Source organism: Cibotium barometz, chromosome 4, assembly GCF_041138505.1.
Source record: "Cibotium barometz isolate CiBa-2024 chromosome 4, ASM4113850v1, whole genome shotgun sequence".
In the NCBI taxonomy this organism is placed as follows: domain Eukaryota; kingdom Viridiplantae; phylum Streptophyta; class Polypodiopsida; order Cyatheales; family Cibotiaceae; genus Cibotium; species Cibotium barometz.
The window spans coordinates 31,331,722-31,354,982 of NC_141049.1; the positions used below are offsets into that span (position 1 = coordinate 31,331,722).

At 48.3% G+C, this 23,261-nt stretch overlaps 1 protein-coding gene across 14 annotated transcripts in view; it reads right to left on the reverse strand.

The window, feature by feature from the left end:
• The window catches only part of LIG6 (DNA LIGASE 6), a 235,071-nt gene that overhangs the window by 154,610 nt on the left and 57,200 nt on the right, over positions 1-23,261 (reverse strand). For all 14 annotated transcript variants that reach the window (XR_015264265.1, XR_015264262.1, XR_015264267.1 and 11 more), the window contains 3 exons: positions 22,167-22,269; positions 21,879-21,975; positions 21,599-21,701 (listed from right to left, as the gene is read on the reverse strand). Coding sequence is in view for 7 of the 14 variants with exons in the window: in XM_086787878.1 (XP_086644004.1) it covers positions 21,599-21,701; positions 21,879-21,975; positions 22,167-22,269 (303 nt within the window). In the remaining 7 variants the exon portion in view is untranslated. The remainder of the gene's footprint in view (positions 1-21,598; positions 21,702-21,878; positions 21,976-22,166; positions 22,270-23,261) is intronic.

Here is a 23,261-nt window from a genome sequence, read left to right on the forward strand (position 1 = left end):
AGCACAGTGGGTTAGGAGGTCAGTACCCACCTTTACATATGGTCAGGAGACAGTGGAGTATACAGATGCATATACTTACCTTGGTGTGGTTTTTAGTGGCCCACTATTTTCCTTGAGGAGAGCAGCGGAGACCAGATTGACCAAAGCTGGCGGAGACTACAACAGAGGATCAGGACCATTTTAGCACGGCATGGGAGACGTCCAGTCAGAGTACTTACCATGGAGGACATTGAGGATATCCGCCATCGATCGATGAGAGACATCTTTGGATAGTGATGTGTATGATGCTTACCTTTGTTGCTGGAGTTTTCCTCCCAGATGTTATCCATTAGGAGCTCCTAGTACCGTAATTTTCCTCATAGTTGTTTCAGTTTCAGTTAGTTGTTTAGTTGTTTTTAGCTTTCCTTACACAGACATTGTATCAGATCCACCAATTGTTGTAACCTTTTTGGTCTCATAGGTCATTTTGGCCTTCTGAAGACGTTAATATATTATTTCATTTCATTTCTCTATCTCTCTTTCTACATTGATTTGTCTCATAGGTCAAGTTCGGCCTCTAGTAGACATTAATACAGCTTTCTTTCTTTCTTTCTCTCTCTCTCTCTCTCTCTCCTGTGTTTCCACTTTCCCTTCTTCAGCTGCACATTCTATCACCCAGGTCATGATGTTCTCCCGTATGATCCGAAGCAAACCATCAATCCACACCAGATTATCCATGCAGAGTTTGCTACAGCCATGATGGTAGTGGATGCACTCTTCCAGACAGTCACATACCTCCATCGCATCAGTCACATGGATCCCCACAGGTACCCAAGGCTTGCCCTAGAGTCCTCCAGACAACTAGCACTTGAGGGGCACTCTGGAGTATGGTATGCACTAGTTTCCACTTGGCTCTCAATATGTGGGCTCTGCATGGACCGCCTACCCCCCCTTCAGTACAGTTTGGACTCTCCTTTTCTCCGGCTGTCTCACGAGGATACCAACCGGGTTATCCGGTTAGATCTTCTCAGCCTCTACACACATTGCACATGGATCACACCTCCGGAGCTCCCCACGAAGATGCACTTCTACAGAGATCACTTCCTCACACTCACTGAGGATGGATTCATCCAACAGCTGGGCTACTTGAGTGTTCACATGTCCCATGCCATGCGGATTGCGATTGGCCAGATACGGGTTTCATCCCACCGCCTCATATGGAGACATGTAGAGCTGAGCGCATCTTCAGAGCCGGGAAGCTCATACGGAGACCCATAGCGGAGAGGATCTGCCGACTATGCCACACATAGGTTGAGACGGAGGAGCATTACATATGCCGCTGCCCAGTATACTCTGAGATCCGCGGGAGGTTTCACTGTCTATTTCGTGAGGGATTCAGTCCACTCTCCAGGATCATTGACTTCCAGGACCAGTGTTGCCTGGGCCTCTTCTTGCTTGAGCTCCGCAGAGACACGGACACCTTCTTGAGAGAGCCTCGGCCCCAGCCATCCCGCCCCCTCCCTCGCCAGCCAACCATCACCAGTTTCTTCCGGACCTAGGAGGTGGAGGACACCGACATAGTGGATCTTGTGGACCCTCCACACCCTTCGGCCACAATCACCTCATCAGCTCCAGATCCAGGACATGCTCCACCGCCATCAAGCTACCTTTCCACGTGACATAGCTGAGGGAGACCTCTCGGCCATACTCATTAGCCCCATGCTTGATATTTTGGAGAGTGGTATAGCATTACTCGGAGCCGATGTTGCTCTCATGTTTCTATGTTCTTAGTATTCCTCCATGATGAGTTTCCATGGACAGTTTTGTATCACCCCAGTGAGATAGCTATGTTTATGTTTTCTTTCTGTTTTATTTTCCATTCCATGATGAGCTATGCCTTGGACATTATTGTATCACTTTGGTCTCATAGGCCCATTGGGTCTTTAGTAGAAGCTTAATATATCTTTCTGTCTTTCTTTCTTTCTCTAGCACTCTTGCACCCCTTCTTTCAACATATCCAGCTTGGTTTATTGCCTCTTGTTGGTGCTTCTCTTATGCATGCATTGGTAATTGCGGAGATTGATCCGCAATTTTCTCTGGTCGGGTTTGGATGGCACCTCAGACACTTGTGCCAGGATAGCTTTGTTTACAGTTATTCAGCCCAAACGAGAGGGGGGCTTGAATATTATCGATCCGGATGTTCAGTGCAGGGCGTTCCTCTGCAAACTTATGGTCAGAGGTTTCCTACAAGGCACTGAGCCTTGAAAAGATTTTTTCTCGTCTCAGATTTTCGGATATATACCCAGGGTCGGGAGAGAGTAGATGCCCAACACACGATTTTTGTTCACAAAGGCTGATATCAAGGCACCATCTTCCCCTCTTATTGCAACCATTGTTAGAGCATGGAGAAGCATGAGATCTTTTTTGCGACAAAGGCTTCCTAGGTCTTTGGATGAGACTGACCGACAACCTATTATATAGAACCAACTCATCAGGGATGAGGCCGGTCGGCCAATTGGTGCATCTCGTTATATGTAGTGGTCAGGATGGAAGAGATGTGCATACACAGTTCTTGCTTGGAAGACCTTTAAGAGTCTTCCGGAGGATCGGAGAGCTCCATCCATTCAGCATCTTAGGAGCTCTCGCATTCGTATTGATCAGATTAATGCATCTATTTCGCATGAGTGGCTCTCTGGGACCTTTCATGGAGACAATCATCCGAGTTGGCTGGGAGTTTTTTCGACGATAGACATACCTCTGCAGGTCATTGCTCTCCCGGGCCAGGAGGCTACAGATTGCATCATTTACTCTATTATGCCTAGAGGGAGATCGAGGAGATGTAATATGGAGGAGATCATCCCAGATACTAGGCTTAGTCTAGTGAGGATTGTTGGTCGTTCGGGGAGGCATTGGTTCATTGACCCTTCTCCTCAGATAGTGACTCATGGCACTTGGTGTTTGTGGTTATATGGTGGAAGTCCTATTAGATATCTTCGGTGGGATCTAGGAAAGTGGGAGTGGATTGATGCCTTCGATCCTTTGAAAAGTCTTCTTTTTTCCAGTTTCACCGTCCGGAATGCTAGGCTTCTCCTCACTCAGCAGATGCATAGGATCCCTACTCTCATGCCTCATTGGGAGAGCTATGATATTTCTCCAGTAATACAGCGTAGATATTTGCATAGACTTCGACACTCATACAGAAGGAGCCACATCTCTCATTTCTTTCGGTTATTCTTACATGGTTTCCCCACCAATCAGTGGAGATCGGTTCGGTGTAGCACCTTCCTGCCCTATGTGTGCAGCAGATTCTGAGACTATACAACATTGTTTATGGGGATGCAGCACTGCACAGCAGATTTGGGGTTCTGTAGCCCAACTTATGGGCAAATTGAGTGGCCGAGCCATGCATGTGACTTGGGGGGCAGTTGCTTGGCTCTCCCAATCTGGTCCGCAGCTTTTTTATGAGGGCAGTGGTACAGATTCTGCTATTTTCATTTGTAGAGGTATTGCCAAATTTCCAGCATGGTTTATTGCGGGATGTCCCTCACTTTGATTATACACCCCCCATACAAAGGATTGACACCAGCTAGCTGGGAGATTGTTGCCAGTATTACAGCATGGCAGATCTAGAGAGCTAGATGCACGGAGGCTATTGAGGGTGTCCAGATTTTTGGGTCTAAGTGCATTAGTACTATATGGGCTGATATCATCCATACTCTTATGCCCACTTGGGCTTATATTTAGGGGCCCTCTCGTTCTGCGGAGGCACAGCACGTGATATTTATGCGGGAGTGGGACCATGGCATCTTCTCTTCCTCTAGTACCACAAGTCTTTCATGGAATAATGATGCTCCTCAGTGGTTGAAATCACCTTACATATTGGGGTGATTCTAATCTTTTCCGGCTTATAGCTATGATTGTTGCATGTCTTTTTCATGCTTAATAGAAGTCTCTTTCTAAATGAAAAAAAAAATCCTCTAACAAACCATTGGTTCAGAGTAGATGTTGCTGGTCTATCGGCTTACTCCAATCTCATTTTAGGAGTGCTTTAAACTCAAGTCTCAGCCGCATAGTCTTCCATGGGCCTCGTCTTTGCAGCTTCTCCAATCACTTTCGTAGTTGTCTTGTCCTTTCGGAATCTCTTCAGGAAAGCACTCAAGTTCATCAAATGTATGGAACTGGTCCAAACCATACTGTGCATACCAGTTGGTTGCTTTACCACCCAATGTTATTGCAAAGAACCCTATCTTCTGAGCTACTACAGCTCTCATGACCAAAAACGTGGTTCAAATAAGAAACATAGGCATTCGGATCTTCATCTCTTGGATACTTCAGTGCCATTGGTACTGGTTGAGGTTGTCTGGCTTTTCTATGGTCTTCCTGCCTTCTGTCTCGCAACTCTAGTTATTCTCCACCATTGCCTTGTCCTTCATCCAATTCTTGATCTTCTTGAATTTCTTAAGCTTGGCCTTCTTGATCTTGGAGCTCAGCTCCCCTCATAGCTTCTTGTTGTTGCTCCTGCTGTTGCACATCTTCTCTCCAGAACTGATTTGTGTGATGCAGCTCACCACCATTTTCGTCTGGTCTTGGCTGCCTGCGTTAGTAACACATTGATCTGGATAAGTGTCCATCATGTTCCATGCAGCCTCCCTGTACAAAGCTTCACTAGAATTCACTCGTGATGACCATAGCTCCTGTCATGAGGCAGTAATCGCACTCTTTTCAAGACATGATTAGACCACTCTACTCAGCTCTTCCCTTCCTAGGGAGGTTTCTTCCAAACTCCTAGTGCTTCTCAATCTCCAACGCTTCCTAAATTCCCAACGGTCAGTTTCCAGTGCTCAGTCCTCTCATTCATTCCCCAGGACTAATTCCCTAGTAGTCAATAGCCACCTAGGATGATGATGACCATGAATGTGCCAGTAATCCAGTCATGAGTAGTTGCATCATTTTGATAGATCTGGGTGGATACAGGTCTTCCACGTCTTCCAAGCAATAACTGTCGATGTGCATCTCTCCCAATGTGGCCATTGCATATATCGAGACGCACCCAAACGTCACCCGACTTTATCTCTAATGAGGTGAATCCTCATAATGGGCTGTCTATCTGTCACCAGCGTGGACATTTCCCAGTCTGAAAGGGGTCTGGTGGACTCCAGGATGTTTAAATATTTGGAAAGTACAAGCTTTGGGAATGGGGGATTATCCTAGAATACAAAGGACCACACTCCTAAAATTTGGGAGAGTTGCTATTTTTGGCCCGACTCCGATGGAAATTCTGTTCGCGTCATTACATCTGGAATTGAGCAGATACCAAGAGTTGGCAAAGTGCCTATGACAGAATGTCTACCAATTGGGATATTTTTAGAGGTAAAGATTATGGAAGGACCCATCTCTTAGATTGGGACATGTGGCAAGAAAGTGGACCAAAGTGAGACAAGTGGCCTGACACTTGTTAGAAAAAAGGATCAAAGTGAGACAAGTGGCCTGACACTTGTTAGAAAAAAGGATCAAAGTGAGACAAGTGGCCTCACACTTGTCACTTCAGCTATTGTGTGGCTCTCCACTTGTCATCGTAACCTTCTCTTGCCATTTTAGCTCATGGGAGGCCCAAATCTATAAATTGGAGCCCTCTCTCTTCATTAATGGAGGCTCTCTTGCTCCACACTAGCGTCTACCACCGTTACAGGTTGCCCTAATGATGGCTACTCTCTTTCTCTCTCACTTGAAGGCTGCCCATGAAGACTACCGGCTGTTGGGGACTGTTTTGGAGGCTTCCATCGCGAAGAAATACTAAAGGCAAGGGTATTTAATCATTTATTATGATTTCTAGCCATTGTACTTGTTGTACCAGCATTTGCACTTGCTGTACTTGTTGTACCAGCCCTTGTACTGGCTGTACCACCCATTGTACCGGTTGTACCAGCCACCGTACCGGCTGTACCAACCATTGTACCTACTGTACCGGCTGAATGGAGAGTTGTACTTGCTGTACCCTCTCTATTGCATGAAGACCCGTGGTTTTTGGGGAAGAATCAATACCCACACGAAGGTATATGGATTATATTGTTGGCTCGGCATTTCTACAGCCTATGTTCCGGCTTGGTTGCCTCGTGTTGGGCTGTGTTATGGCATTTGTATATGGATAATCCGGCATCTCCCGTGGGGACAGTAAGGCCCTCAAAGCTTGTACATGATATTATTCTCCTTGGGTAATAAAATACTCCAAGGGGGGGGTCGGCCCATTCCGGCCTCTATGCGGTGTCACACGTGCAAGCTCCATTTTCAGCATTTGTGGATGTTTTGTCCAGCTTTATGTTTTATGCAAAGTGATGATGGATATGTGTTAAGGCTGTGGTCATGTTTAAATGTTTTAATATGCATTGATGGTATCAACAAGTGTGTCAAAGGCCCTAGTCCCCCGGGCACCCGCCGCGAGTTTCATTGCTATCAGAGCATAGACTTTCTTGGAAGCAGAGGCTTCCTTCTATCAATAAGGAAGAGAAAAGATCTCCAGTGGGGACCACACTTACCATCATTGCTATTAAGCATGGCCAACCACTTCAGAGCCTATGAAGCAAGAGCATGAGCAATAGACAGCTTGTCTAAGGATTTATGAATTCACAAAATTTATCTTGGAAATATGGAGTTGGCTTTATGTGCACACGTTTAGCACTCTTTCCATATGGATATTGTGGATTATATTATCAAGCTTACAGGCAAGCTATATGGAGATATATCTTAGGATATCTTAAGGGTATGGTGACGAGATATTTCTTCTGGCTTCATGACCAACCTGGCAAAGAAAAGCTAAGTATACTTTGAGTTTGCAAAGTTAGTGCTTTTGCTATGAAGTGTTTTTGATGTTCACTAACCCTTGCATAGCTATGCAAGGAGAAAGGTGTTGTTATTTGCCTTGAGATGGTTTCAAGGAAACATTGTTTATGGCTCCCTTTAATGGGATGAATTCTTTTCATGGCTCCCTTTATTGGGATGGAATATATCTATGGAGATTTCGTTCTTGGACGAGATTTATATAGATATTGGGCTTAACAGGCAATTTCTATGGACGAATCTGTCCGAGTTTATAGAGAAGAAATCTTTGGTTATCTCATGGATATGATGCTTTTATGGATAAAGTCCACCTCTACTCCAAGGTGTGTGGTTAGCACGGAGTATGTGGTAAGAGTTATGGTATACAAGGATTATGGTATACAGGTGTATGGATTCCTGGACTTCTTTTCTAGGAATTTGGATCCATCCTCAGGTTTATGGATTATGTTTATGGCTCTCTTTTACTGGGATGGATTATTCTTTTTGGCTCCCTTTATTTGGAATGCATTGGACTGATGGAACTCATGATTCACATATCCTGTGTAGTGTTCTCTTGTCCTACGCGCTCTCTTGAAGATTGTTTCTACCATGTGAGGGTGGAACAATAGAGAGCAGATGGAAGAGAACCATGGGCACTTCAAAGGGTAGTGACAAGCACAACATACCCTATGTAGTGTTCTCTTGTCCTACGTGCTCTCTTGAAGATTGTTTCTACCATGTGTGGGTGGAACAATAGAGAGCAGATGGAAGGGAACATGGGCACTTGAGAGGGTAGTGTGAGTTGGTGGCCGAAATGCCTATAAACTATGTGTAGCAGAAATGCGTATGGAACACTAGGTTATCTATGCCTGCGAGTGATTGTTTTCAGGACTCCTTGTTTAGCCGCCCTGTGTAGTATTTCTCTTGACCTAAGTGCTCTTCAAGATGTTGCTACCTTGCTTGGTAGAACATAGAGCCAATGGTAGAGAATATGGGCACTGAAGTCGGGCCGGGCGTCAAGGCAGCTCCTTGGTGATCTACATCGACATACCATTGTTTTCTAAATGCTGAATTTCATATGCATTGGCATGGAGGATTTGGCAATGGATGCCCGTGAAGCTATGTATTGAATTTCTCCAATAGTAATACAATTTACTCAAGGGAGGGGTCGGCCGTTCCGGCTCATTGTGTGTCTCTTATAAGCCCACCTCTCATCCGTACCAACACGGAGTGCAAGTGGTAAAGTGGACATGACGGGACTTATGTCTATGCCAAGGGTCATGTGGACCGATGTCTTGTTGGCAGGGGACTTATTTTGTCTCGCCCATTTACTTGGGACATGGATTATGATATCTAGACTTATGGGACTGTTTTGTCTCGCCCATTTACTTGGGACATGGATTATGATATCTGGACTTATGGGACTGTTTTGTCTTGCCCATTTACTTGGGACATGGATTATTGATATCTGGACTTATGGGACTGTTTTGTCTCCCCCATTTACTTGGGACATGGATTATGATATCTGGACTTATGGGACTGATTTAACGTGCCCATTTATCTTGGAACATGATTATGATATGTGGACTTATGGGAATGTTTTTGTCTCACCCATTTATCTTGGGACATGATTTTGATATTGGTATTATGGAGACTTATTTAGTCTCGCCCATTTCTTTGGGACATGGATGCTTCAGTTATATTGGATTTTTGAGACCGTCTCGTCTCGCCCAATCGATGGGACATGATTATATCTTGAATACATGGCTTGAAGCTTAAAGTTGCGGACAACTTTTAAGAAGCTGGGGAGGATGTCACCAGCCTGGACATTTCCCAGTCTCAAAGGGGTCTGGTGGACTCCAGGATGTTTAAATATTTGGAAAGTACAAGCTTTGGGAATGGGGGATTATCCTAGAATACAAAGGACCACACTCCTAAAATTTGGGAGAGTTGCTATTTTTGGCCCGACTCCGAAATTCTGTTCGCGTCATTACATCTGGAATTGAGCAGATACCAAGAGTTGGCAAAGTGCCTATGACAGAATGTCTACCAATTGGGATATTTTTAGAGGTAAAGATTATGGAAGGACCCATCTCTTAGATTGGGACATGTGGCAAGAAAGTGGACCAAAGTGAGACAAGTGGCTTGACACTTGTTAGAAAAAAGGATCAAAGTGAGACAAGTGGCCTCACACTTGTCACTTCAGCTATTGTGTAGCTCTCCACTTGTCATCGTAACCTTCTCTTGCCATTTTAGCTCATGGGAGGCCCAAATCTATAAATTGGAGCCCTCTCTCTTCATTAATGGAGGCTCTCTTGCTCCACACTAGCGTCTACCACCGTTACAGGTTGCCCTAATGATGGCTACTCTCTTTCTCTCTCACTTGAAGGCTGCCCATGAAGAATACCGGCTGTTGGGGACTGTTTTGGAGGCTTCCATCGCGAAGAAATACTAAAGGCAAGGGTATTTAATCATTTATTATGATTTCTAGCCATTGTACTTATTGTACCAGCATTTGTACTTGCTGTACTTGTTGTACCAGCCCTTGTACTGGTTGTACCAGCTTTTGTACTTGCTATACCACCCATTTGTACCGGCTGTACTAGCCACCGTACCTGCTGTACCAACCATCGTACCGGCTGTACCAGCCACTGTACCTGCTGTTCCAGCCACTGTACCGGCTGTACCAGCCATTGTACCTACTGTACCGGCTGAATGGAGAGTTGTACTTGTTGTACCCTCTCTATTGCATGAAGACCCATGGTTTTTGGGGAAGAATCAATACCCACACGGAGGTATATGGATTATATTGTTGGCTCGGCATTTCTACAGCCTATGTTCTGGCTTGGTTGCCTCGTGTTGGGTTGTGTAATGGCATTTGTATATGGATAATCCGGCATCTCCCGTGGGGAGAGTAAGGCCCTCAAAGCTTGTACATGATATTATTCTCCTTGGGTAATAAAATACTCCAAGGGGGGGGGTCGGCCCATTCCGGCCTCTATGCGGTGTCACACGTGCAAGCTCCATTTTCAGCATTTGTGGATGTTTTGTCCAGCTTTATGTTTTATGCAAAGTGATGATGGATATGTGTTAAGGCTGTGGCCATGTTTAAATGTTTTAATATGCATTGATGGTATCAACAAGTGTGTCAAAGGCCCTAGTCCCCCGGGCACCCGCCGCGAGTAAAACTATCAGCCTCGTCCTCTGATCTAAGACGCCTCTACCTCAAAAAAGGTCTCATGTTGCTCGAAGCTCCGGTAATGGCTGCTATAAGTGGAGAGGCAGGTGCCTTATTCTCTGCCTCATAAAGACGAAACGTGAACCAAGTATCCAACCTCCACCACCATAAGGCGTGCAACTATAGATGTGAAACATAAACACATTCTTCCAAGGCTCAATGCCTAGAAGGATGCCTATGACCGCTAACTTGCAAAGCAATGCTGTGCACTGTATATCCATATCTACAATATTCAGCCCCCCTTCATATCTGGGATGTATAACAGTCTCCCAAGCAACTCGCCAGAACGTCAAGTGTACCATCCAAACGTGACCAGATAAAGTTGCAGACCAATCTCTGCAGGTGGCCAATGCATCCATGAGAGAAGCACCAACATGAGGCAAGTAGTACTTGGTTAGCCACCAAGGCTTTGTAGGCTAGATCCAATCTCCTAGAACTTCAATGAAGAAGTTTCTTCCTTTGTTGGCGGGTGAACAGCTCCATAGTTCACCACCAATGCACTTGTAGTGGCCTCACCTGTAACGAAATCATCATGAGCCGGCAGTCTTTCATGCTAACGACCTTCTGTAGGGTAGCACCCGGATGAGCGGACATAAACAAAAAGGTAGTGCACAGGATAGAAGGGGGGGAGGGAGAGAAAGAAAGAAAGCTATATTAACGTCTACTAGAGGCCGAACTAGACCTATGAGACAAATCAATGTACAACTGTCAATGTCTTCTGGATGTCCAGAAAAAAAAAAAGGACAAAATGAACATGAAATAAACTATGAAAGTACTGAGCTAGTGGGAAGTGTGATGGATGGAGCACTACTGCTAGAGGCTCAGTATGCAACCTATATGCGCAGGGTATACAAGAATGCAATGCAGATCTGTCTATATGAAAGAGAGAGAGAGAAGAATCAAAGAGAGGGTACTGTACTTAGCAATGTGGCATGTTGCCATGTTATTAATGAGTTGGGTCTTGTAAGGAGGAGGTCATGACTTATGGCCATAACTGTCTGGTGTTGCCTAAGTAGGAGGTGGGGGTTAGGTTGTGTATCATGGAATGAATTGTTGTTTATACTTGATGGATTTAGTCTATCTATGCATTGTGCTTTAACTGTGTGATGGCTGGAGTGTAACTACGCATTTCATGTGTGCTGACTTGTCTCGATTAATCTCCAGAGCATCCTCTGCTTACGCAGACTGGTGCTAGGTATGTTTTGCCCACTTATGGTGTTGGGAAAAGTCATACAACTTAGCTCAAGGGAGTTGACTAGGTGGTTCCGAACCATTGAAGTGTCGGGTCTTGACTGAACATTGACACTTTTGGCGATCTTGCTTTGACACTTTTGGCGATCTTGCTGAGGAAATAACTCATGGGGGGGTTGTTTTCTCTAGGACAAGAGGACCTTTACACATGTTAGCCTTGCTGGATCAAGATGAGAAGGGAGATCTTATATCCACTGAGGATGGAGTCATGCTCGAGAAAGCACTGACATGTTGACCCTCCGCCTGATATTGTGACCCATGGGTCTTGATGCTTATGGTTGTATGTTGGATGTCCTATCAGATATCTTCATTGGGATCCTAGTGAGTGAGAGTGGATTGATGCAGCCAATCCTATGAAGATATAGCCTTTTTTCAACTACATTGTCCGTAATGCCAGGCTCCTTTTACTTGGACAGACTCATAGGACTCCTACACTTAGGCCCCATTGGGAGAGTTATGATATCACCCCATTGTTCAAAGAGATTTTGGCACATATTTTGGCACTCATACAGGAAGAGCTAGATCGTGGAGTGTGTGTGGGCATCATTATGATCATGGAGAGCTTCTTCTTTGCCATCAACACCTTCTCCAACTTGCTTTTCAGATGTACGGTCAACCCTAGACTTGTATGTACTACTATGGGCATAATATGCATGGGCAATACGGACACATGTATGGCGCTATGCAGACATGTTCGAAGCTGTACTAACTGAAAATTTCACAAACCCTAAAAAGTTCAGAAACCCTAAAACTGCTCCAAAACCCTAAAAACTGCTTTTTGGATGTTTTTGTCGCCCGAAAACCATTAAAACAGGTTTTAAATCACTTTTCTTGCCAAAAAGAGATTTTACATGGTTTTCTTCATCTTGTAGGAGTTGTGAAGATTACTCATGGGATGAGCGAGCGATTCTTGGACTTGAACTTGGACTTGAACTTGGATTTGGACTTGGATTTGAACTTAGACTAGAACTTGGAACTTGGACTTGGATTGGAACTTGGACTTGGATTTGAACTTGGACTAGAACCTAGACTTGGATTTGAACTTGGACTAGAACCTAGACTTGGACTTGGATTGGAACTTGGACTTGGATTTGAACTTGGACTTGGACTTGGATTTGAACTTGGATTTGGATTTTGGATTTGGTAATAGCACGGTGAGGGATACTCGTGGGTTATCCCCGTGGTGTGCACGGCATCAGAAATCTCGTGCCTAGACATCAACATGGACTTGGATATCCTACATCGACATATCTGTTTGTTTTGTATTCATTGATTGTATTGATCTTGGCCAACGTGCCCGTGGATTGTTCCTAAATGAATTCCTGAAAGAGGGTAGGGCCCGTTCCCCGCTCAGTGTGGTGTATTATGCAAGATCCCTATTCCCTTCTGTCTCTCCCCTCTTTCTACATCTTTATCTCTTGGACACATGGTTGAGTCTGTCACTGCACGTCCCACTGGGCTTATAGCTTATGAGCAAATTGAGGAGAGAGACCGTTTCCCAACCCCCAACCCCCCCCCCCCCCCCCCGACTGCCCTTAATGTTACTTGGGGTGCTATTGCTTGGCTCACTCAATCTGGTCCACAAATACTTTTTGAGGGCAAGGATCTGGACACTTCAATGATGATATGCGGAGGTGTGGCCCAACATTGCATGCTACTCAATATTCCTCATACACAATATAGATCACCTCTGCAAAGGATGGACACTACTTGGGAGATCATTGCCAGTATCACAGCTTGGCAGATTTGGAGGGCCAGATGCACAAAGACTATTGAGGGCATTTAGATATACGACACTTAGTGTATATGTATTATATGGGGAGAATATTATTCACACTCACATGGCCACATGGGCTCGTATACAGGGACCATCAAGATCTACACAAGCAAAGCGCACTGTTTTCATGAGGGAGTTTGATCAATGGATCTTTTTCTCATCAACCCCCACAGGACTCTCTTGGCACTTTTGTGCCCCGGATTGGTTGTGATCACCCTACATTCTGGGATGAGGATTTATTTTTATTTTTTTGGTTCCCACTTCTAGCCGTGATTTTGTATAGTCTGTTCTTACATAATATTCCCACTTCTAGCCGTGATTTTGTATAGTCTGTTCTCACATAATAGAAGTCTCCTTTCGCATTCAGGGGCCCTCTCCTTCTACGCAGGCGAAGCGTGTGATATTTATGCAGGAATGGGACCATGGCATCTTCTTTTCCTCTACTACCACAAGTCTTACATGGCATCGACACTTGAATAGGAAACAAAGAGATTTTTTTGCTCGCTGAAGCTCCCGCCTTCACCCCTGCGCTCGCGCTGCACGCCCATCGCCTTCCCTCCCTCGCGTCCCTTTCCTTCCTCCCCCCGCCTGCCATCGCTTCTGTGCCCCCCTCCTTCTTCTCGCCATTGCGCCCCCCCCTTCTTCTTGCGTACTCGCCCTCTTGCGCCCCCCCTTCCTCGCTGCTGCACCTCCCCCCTCCTCGCCATCTCGCCCCCCCCTCCTAGCCTCTTCGCCTGGTCGCCCCCCCCCCCCCCCCTCTTCGCCTGTTCGCCCCCCCACCCTTTTTCGCCTGTTCGCCCCCCCCCCCCCCCCCTCTTCGCCTGTTCGCGCCCGCCTCTCTTCAGCAGCGCCCCGCCCCCCCCTCCCTTTCGCGTTGCTACCGCCCCCCCCCCCCCCCCCCCAAGGCTTCTCCTTCGTTTTTTCGCCCCCTCCCTCCTCTTTCGTGTTGTTTTTCACCCCCAGCGGGTTTTGTTTTTTCCTTTTCATCCGGTCTTCCGCCTCTTTGTGTGCAGCCCGTTTCTTGCAGGATTTCCGCTTTCGCCTCGCCTTCGCCTGAGCTTCAGACTCTGATGGAGACTCCTCCCGCCTCGCCTCAGAGGGACTCATCCACAGCCCCCTCGCCCGCCCCCGAGGACATCCCCATCAGGCTTTCTCTTTCGCCGGAAGAGGAAGCGAGCCTCACCGCAGAGATGGAACGCCTCCAGGCTCATTCCACCATCTGCCGTATAGTCGGCACTCGCCCCAGCAGAGGGGAGATCAGGGATCTTCTTCAGGCTCGCCTTCTTGCAAATGTGGGCAAGATCTTGGATGTACAGCTCCTGGTCCAGGGACATTATCAGATCGAGTTCGAGGCCGCCCAGAGCGTTGCCAAGGTCCTTGCCATGAGTCCCCTGGACATCAGGGGTGCTCGGGCTTCCTTCAGACGTTGGCAGCATGGATTTGACCCAGCAGCGGCGGAGCAAGGAGAGCGCCTCTTCCATGTTACAGTTTGTTTCCCTGGACTCCGCCGGGAGTATCTTCCGCTCCTCTCCAGGCTCGGAGCATTGGTGGGCTCGGTACTAGAGACTGGCCCCTCAGCAGCTTCAGTGGCGGCCAGAGCAGCTGGGCTACCTTCGGTCAGAGTGTTGGTGTCTGACATCTCCTCCCTTCCTAAGGTCATTCAGCTACCTAGGATAGGGGGGGGATGGATAGATCAGAGAGTGGAGTTCTCGGGGCTCCCGAATCAGTGCTTCATTTGCAGGCAGGTCGGTCATCTGGCCAAGGCCTGCCCTCGCAGGAGACCCCGACCCTCACCACAGCAGCAGCAGGCTACTGATGCCCGCCCACAGATTCGGCTCGACAGGCTGCCTCCGGGACACCTGCTCAGGCCACAGAGACTTCGGAGTGGCAGCCTGGACAGGGGCGCCGCCGAGGGAGACAGCCACAGCAGCACGCCCAGAGACCGCTGCAGCAGCAGCCACAGTCTCAGCCTCACTGGGTCCCCGTGAGGAACAGCTTTTCTCCCCTCGAGGAGGAGACCCCCGCGGCGACGACTGAGAACCAGGAGATGCCAGCACCCCCTCCTTCACCCCCCCCACCCCCGCCCCCCCCCCCCCCCCCCCCCCCCCCCCACCGCCTCGCCTCCACCATCGCCTCCTCCCATCTCCGCTCCGGTTTCGGCAGTAGCTCCCTCTCCATCCCCCTCGCCTCCCCCTCCGCCCGCCTCTCCCTCCCGGGAGGCCCTGGCGGTTCCCTGGCGTTCACCTGCAGTCCAGAGAGCGCTGAGCACTGATCTCGCTCGAGCATCATAGAGGAGACCTATGCCGATTAGGGCTTCACGGATTTCATCTATCCGCAGTCGGCTGAGTCGCCTTGGCATTAGACAGCGCTCGGAGGCTTTTGATTATACTTTCACACGGCTTTTTGGAGCAGAGGGCCCCCATGAGCCAGCACCCATCCGAGTTCATGTAGTGATTCCTCCGACCCGCGGAGAGGAGGCACTAGACTCAGCGGTGGCCTTCTCTTTCCCTCTATGTGGCCCTTGCGACCGGGAGTGGACTCTAGAGCTCGCTCTCAGCACTTTGAAGACTCAGGCAGTTGAGTTTTCTCATCACATGAGCGATCTGGAGGTGACAGATGTGATAGGCCGACTTTGGGAGTTGGCTCATTTTTTCTTGGATCCCGGGGGTGTGGATACCTCAGGGATTCGGCATTTGGTCGTGCGCATAGTGGCCGACTTAGCACGGGACCCTGGATATGTGTGTATACACGAGGTTTCTCTGTCAGAGCAGGAGGCAGTCGCCATGGGCCACAGCCACTGGCGCCTGATCCGGGATTCTTGCAGTACACCGGGTGGGCAGATTCGCAACCGCTCGGATGGGGACTACTCTCCATCCAAGCCGCTTGTGAAGGCCCGCCGCCCGGCTGAGACAGCATCCACCTCAGCAGGACATCCATGAGGATCATCTCATGGAATGTACAGGGCCTTGGCGGAGCACACTTTATACGCTATCGTGGTTGCTTGAGGCAGGAGCTTCAGAGATGCCTGGTTGGTGGCAGCATTGATATTTTGATGATGCAGGAGCACTACTTGGGTGAGAGCACGATCCGGAGATATGGTTCGGTGATGCCTAGTAGATGGGACACTTTTTGGTCTGCAGGGTTTGGTCCTTTGGGTGGACAGGGAGGAGTATGCATGGTCATTGCAGATGTATGGCGGCAGGCCATTGTGGATCGAGGGATCATTGTGCCTGGTAGAGCACAGTATATCATTCTGAGGATGCATGATGAGCTATTGGGCGTGCTCAACGTCTATGCGCCCAATCATGCTAGTGCCAGAGCAGAGTTCTGGACCCAGGTTACGGATGCATTGCCAGAGGCCGCACATTGGTGTGTCGGGGGAGACTTCAACATGCTTGAGGACCCGGCAGATAGGGTGGGAGGCAGTCATGTTACAGTGCACGGCACGGAGCTTGCAGCTTGGGATCGGTTATGCATGTCACTGAGGATCACTGATGCATGGCAGCATGGGGCTTTCTCCCGGTCTCAGGACAGTCTTAGTTTCTCTCGGTCGGATCGCCGGCAGGGAGGGACTAATTTATCACGGATTGATCGCTTTTATGTGGGCGACTGGTTAGGGGAGCGAGGGGGCTCCGTCAGCATTCTCGCTGGCACCTCATTTTCAGATCATGCGCCAGTTATATTGACATTGGAGGAGGGGACACAGGAGCCCAGCTTACAATTGAGGATCCCAGAGAGGATACTTACAGATCCCAGTCTCGCTGAGGACATTGAGAGGATCTGGCATGATAGTCAGTGCTCTGACCAGGATGCAGCGGGCCAGTGTGCTCAGGGACTCACCGAGCTTAGCTCTTTTCTTCACGCTGCAGCTTTGACACGGCTGGGAGAGATTCGCGAGCGGGAGCATCGGCTGAGACGCAGCCTTGCTTCGCTACAGCGCCTTCAGGAGCAGCAGCCTGCATGTGAGTGGGTGGCGTCCCAGTTGCGCCAGGCACGCCAGGAGGTTAGAGAGGTAGAGGAGCAGAGACACGAGTTTTACTATCGTCGTCAGGCCTCTCAGTGGACGCAGCTTGGTGATAGAGTGACTGGAGAGTTTTTTGAGATCACTGGACCCCGTCATGCGCGAGCAGGAGTCCGCCAGCTTGGTGGACCGGATGGATCGGTAGCTACTGAGCTTGGGGAGATTAGAGCCATTGCCACTGCATTTTATAGAGACCTGCTTTCAGCAGAGCCAACCACTGAGGATCGAGATGTATGCAGACAGACTGTGTGGGCCCATGTGCAGAGGAGGGTCACAGACCGGATGCGTACAGTTCTAGGTGCGCCTCTGTCAGAGATTGAGCTTGCCGAGGCCTTGAGGGTCCTGCCGCGACATAGTTGCCCAGGGGAGGACGGACTGACGCCGGCCTTTTTTATGCGCTATTGGGACCTTTTGGGGCCAGGCCTCCGCAGGGGCTTTCAGCATGTTTTGGACACTGGGGTGATGCCGCAGAGCTTTTCAGAGGGCTTGATCTATCTTATCCCCAAGGGGGAGGGAGTATCAGATGATATTCGCCATTGGAGGCCTATTACGATCCTCAATACTGTCTACAAGGTCTTAGCAAAGGCCTTGAGTTTGAGGATCCAGCCCTTCCTGGGGGAGTTGATTCATGCTACTCAGACAGGATTTGTCAAGGAGCGCAATATCCTTGACAACATCTTTACTTTCTGGGAGGCGACGGCCCGAGCTAGATTTCTTGGCGAGGACTTGGTCGTGATGCTTCTCGATTTTGAGAAGGCATATGATAGAGTTGATTGGGGTTTCTTAGAGGGCACTATGCTTCGCCTGGGCTTTGAGCCAGGATGGATCAGAGGGGTGGCGGCTCTGTATTCCACAGCTCGCAGCCAGGTGCTGATTGCAGGAGGACGGGGGCCGAGTTTTGAGCTGACCAGATCAGTCCGTCAGGGGTGTCCCCTCGCTCCTTTTCTTTTTCTCTTCTTTGCGGAGGCTATGAGCATGTATTTGACGGCAGAGGAGGTTGGTTTGAGAGGACTGCATCTCCCAGTCCGGGGGGAGGACCTACTTGATGCTGAGTTTGCAGATGACACGGGCTTATTTTTGCATGGCCAAGAGGCCAATCTTCTTCGGGCAGAGCAGTCGCTCTAAGTTTTTAGTGCAGCTTCGGGAGCATTGATCAATTGGCGCAAGACAGTGGCCTTTTGGATCAGTAGTGCTCCCACTCCGGCATGGAGCCCGGACCCCGGTTTTAGATGGATTCCTCCACGCACAGCAGTGCGGTATTTGGGATGTCAGATTGGCCTAGATTTGTCACGTGAGCAGCAGATTGCCCCGCTTCTTCTGAGCATTCGGAAGAAGCTTTTGTATTGGAGTACAGCTCGACTATCCTTGGCCGGAAGGGTGGTGGTGGCAAATCAGGTGCTGTTAGCGACCATGTGGTACATTACGTCTTGCTGGATTTTCTCGAGCTCTTGCATCAGCCACGTACAGAGGCTGATCAGGAACTTTCTGTGGTCAGGGCGGGACGGTCAGCCAGCTCGGGTAAAGGTTGCATGGGCAGTTATTACACTTCCGTTGGCTCAGGGAGGTTTGGGCATTATAGATCCAGTCGATCAGAGTAGAGCCTTATTGGGGAAGCTTATTGTTCGGGGGTTGCTTCCAGGCGCTGAGCCTTGGAAAGAGCTCCTCTTGCAGCGGCTGCAGGCTCGGGCGCCCCCAGCAGGGGGTACTTGGGCACCAGAGATTCGCTGGATCTTCATAGAGATGAGGAGGACAGGCCTCAGTAGAGGATGGGAGGACAGATTTGCTTTGAGTATCCTGAGAGCTTGGGAGCTGCTGAGACCTGGGCTCTCTCAGCGACCTCCTTCTTGTGTTGAGGAGCGGGCCAGACAGCCGCTCATTTGGAACCCAGCGGTTCGCACGGAGCAGGGTCATATGCTGGGTTCTCGGCCTCGTCTAGCCTGGGGACCTCTAGCGGCAGGCCCAGCTCGTAGTTTTGGAGACTGGCAGACCTTCTGCAGTCTCCCAGAGGAGATCCAGGTGGAGAGGCTGAGTCACTTCAGAGGGGGATTGATTATGAGGGATGATATTCAGGAGGCACTCACAGAGGAGTGGTTCACGCCTCTTGAGCCAGTGGCCCCACGGTGGATGGGAGCCTTTACACAGTTGGAGATCCTGATTGCAGTCAGAGCTTGCACTGAGGATGGCGGTTGCCTCTACTATGAGATTCAGGATGAGGGCAGACTCCAGAGAGTGGAGATGGAGTCGCCTTTGGTTGCAGAGTGCACCTTTCAGAGGATTCGGGTAGTGGCCGCCGCTTCTCGGAAGTGGCATATTGACCCCGACCCTGCAGATGTGCTCTCGGATTGGCGCATATGGGCATATGCAGCGCCCCCCTTGGCCCGGCTACAGTGGGACCCCGGGGAGTACGAGTGGCATGATCCTTATGCATCCCTTGAGGCCACAGAGATTACCTTTTTCCAGTATACAGTTCGGCTGGGGCGGCATATTTTGACGACGAGGAGGACGGTCTCTCCAGCGGCGGCAGCAGGGCATTGGCAGCTGCAGGGACTCTCACAAGAGTTCCTGGAGGATTTTTGGGCTCGGCTCTGGGCTAGTCGACAGGCCCGCAGGATCTCGACTTTTCAGTGGGCTGGTCGCCCATAGGGGCTCAGCAGTTGGCACTTGGCTTATTTACAGCGGTCTTCCGGCGGCCTGCGTCCGATGCGGCCACCCTATGGAGACACAGAGACATTGCCTTTGGGATTGCCCTCAGGCGCAGCAGATTTGGCTACGGATGCTGCGTATCCTGGCTCCCCTCTCTCCAGAGGGTATGTTTACGTGGGGTGCCGCTGCTTGGTCGACCTCGTCAGGGCCTGCGATGGGCTATGAGATGGAGCAGGGCAGTCAGGCCATCAGATTTATTAGGGGCCAGCCTCGCCTGGTTCCGGCACCGGATTTCTCATCCGCCAGCTGGACACAGGAGAGGGATTTACGATGGGAGCTCCTCAACAGCCTCACCATCTGGTTCACCTGGAGGGCCCGGTGCTTCACGGCCTTTGAGGGGAGATTGGAGCCACCAGCAGAGACTGTACGGGGGATTTGGCAGGAGTTGATCCACACCCTGCGAGGACAGTACGACCGCATCCGGGGAGACTCGGATGAGGCGATCTTGCGGCGCCAGGCTTTTCACACCACTTGGCGTTGTGGCCCCTTCTACACCTTACACACGGGATCCCCCCGTTGGCACTACAGGCCACCTGTTTGGCTCTTCCCCCCCCCCCCCCCCCCCCCCCCCCCTATTCTAGGGAGAGTCTCCCGGGCTGCCATGCTGTATTCCCTGCTCTTTTTCTCTTATGAGCAGGAGATATTTTTTGTAGCCCTACGGGCGTTTTTATATAACTAATGAAAGGATCTTTTCTCGGAAAAGAAAAGTCTTACATGGCATCATGATGCTCCTCAGTGGTTGAAATCACCTTACATATTGGGGTGATTCTATTCTCTTTCAGCTTATAGCTGTGATTGTTGTATGTTTTTCTCATACTTAATAGAAGTCTCTTTCTGGAAAAAAAAAACACTTTTTCAACCAATGAGAAGATGGCACCTTAGAGTTTGTACTCTTTAGCTTTTGTTGTGAAAAGTTGAAGCTCTTTGCCTCTAAAAGAGGGCGAGCACCACCAAATTGTGGGGTTCTTGTGCTGAAACATCCGTGTCAGGGGGTTCATAGGACCAAAACACATTTCAGATATTGCCCCCAGCATTTCATTTTCCAAAACAGCATATTTGAACTGTTCCCCCCTGCTATTTCTGCCGTTTTGCAGACAACACCTGCTAATTTCTTTTTTTCCTGGAAATAGATTTCTGTGATATATTTCAACATGTCTCATACATCTCTCCTTATTACACCAGTGGAACAGAGGACCCAATTTTTTATTCAGGTCACATGAAACATAAAACTAATACTAAGAAACAAAGACTATAAGGACTTGTTTCTCTAATATCCTTAGGTTGAAAAATCATCATATATATTAAGCATAAAAGTTACGGCTGAGGTCGCAGAGTTACTGATAACACCTGCTGATTTCCCACCAAAACCGCCAATTTCAGGCCAATAGTAGCTTCTCTTTGGTTCTTTTTTCTCACCAATCTCCTTTCTTTCTTTCTTTCTCCCTTCATTTACTCTCCTATTTTCTTACGTCTCCATGTGTTTCCTCTTATCCCCCCCTCTCAGTTATTTTGCATCTCCCTTGCTGACATGGCAGTTCCCCCTTTCAGACCCCTGAAAAATATTTCCGTTTCTGTTTCCTTTCTTCCCATAACTATGCTACATAGTAGAAACATGTGAATTCCACGCCACTTAAAAACATCTTGCTTTCATATAAAGCATTGAACGATATTCAAGAAGTATATGAAGACAACTTTTCCGCCGAAGATGAACAGCAAAACGAGCAGGCAAATAGCTGCCACTTCAATCTGAAAGCACTATGTCTGATTGTAAACATTATCTGAAAGTAGAGACAAGGAGTGCAAGTTGCTAGCATACCAGAGTCCTCACTATATACTTCATTTCTTTTTCCCTGCAAGCCCATAGCAGGCCAAGAATCAAACCCTTCTTCCTTGAACTGCTGCCACTTCCTGTTTCTTTGCTACAATTCATCAAAAAAGTTCCAATACAAGTTTTTCAAGATCTATCCTTTTCATCCGCGCTTAAGCAGCATTAATTTCGAATATTTTTTTACATGCATGACACGCACATGTTAACATCCAGATTGATGAGCTAAACTCAAAAATGAAACTGTCCTATGATTAACAAGGTCGTCCACCTTATTTGCAAAAGAGTTGAGAAAACTTGGTGGATGGAAAGAATCTGTGGTGCAACTAGTAGGGACTGGGTTTGGCGACATGCTTGGGCAACATCCCCTGACATCAAAGAAGGAACGGTAATTTATTTTGTCAGACAAGAACAACAAAATAGAGCTGGCCAAAATGCAAAATCAATAGACACTGCTAGCCCACTCACTCAAGCTCCCATATGATACAGCACAAAAGAGCAAAATTCTGCCCATGCCCACAAATGCAAGCAATGTCTTGCTGATCCATTTTTAACATACCGAGATCTCCCATACTATTATACATTTCTCTAATCTTTGATTTCTGTGTGCCAGTGGCCTCAACAATGGCTGCAGATACTATGCTTCCACCGATGTTTAAATCCTGCTACCAAAAAAAGCATTCAACCTTAAACTCCAAAGCACCTAATACCAAACAGAAATCAAGGTCTTCAAATTAAAGAGGAATCTTAAACATGCATAACCAACAGAAAAAGAAGAAACCTATGTAGATCTGGTACATAACAAGGTAAATTGTCACGACATTTGATCTCATGTGTCTTACTGCCACACTCTAGTTGCAACTCGGCAAGACTGTAAGGAAGGCACTATAACTAGCAACATGAGGGATTTTTCCTTCAACATGCACCAGGATGGGGCATATAGGATCTTGTATCCTTCTAATTTTACTGCTACTAGATCATTTTTTGCAATACTCCTTGCGTTTGTTGCAAATCAGATGTTCTTAAAGGGGCATGTATATATATATTTATGTGTGTGTGTGTGTGTGTGTGTGTGTGTGTGTGTGTGAGAGAGAGAGAGAGAGAGAGAGAGAGAGAGAGAGAGAGAGAAATGAAATGAAATGAAATGAAATGATATATTAACGTCTTCAAAAGGCCAAAATGACCTATGAGACCAAAAAGGTTACAACAATTGGTGGATCTGATACAATGTCTGTGTAAGGAAAGCTAAAAACAACTAAACAACTAACTGAAACTGAAACAACTATGAGGAAAAGTACGGTACCAGGAACTCCTAATGGAGAGAGAGTTAAGGCCTGCGACCCGCTCACCTGCTTGCATGCCACCTACTCGGTTCTGCTCACTTGCGATCTTCTCGACTGCTCGCCTGCGACCTGCTCGACTCTGTTCGCCTGCGCTCAAGACCTACACATTGCGACCTGCACATCTTCTTCTTCAGACCAGCGACTTCTGTCCTGCACGTCTTCCCTTTGTTTTTTGCCTTGCTTTTCTCTTCTCTGTAAATCCCCTTCTGAGTGTGTGTGTGTGTGTGTGTGTCAAATTAAGGAGATACCAACAAATCAAGCCACTCGAAATACTCAAAAGGAGAAAGAGAAAGGAAAAGCTAAAGTTATTC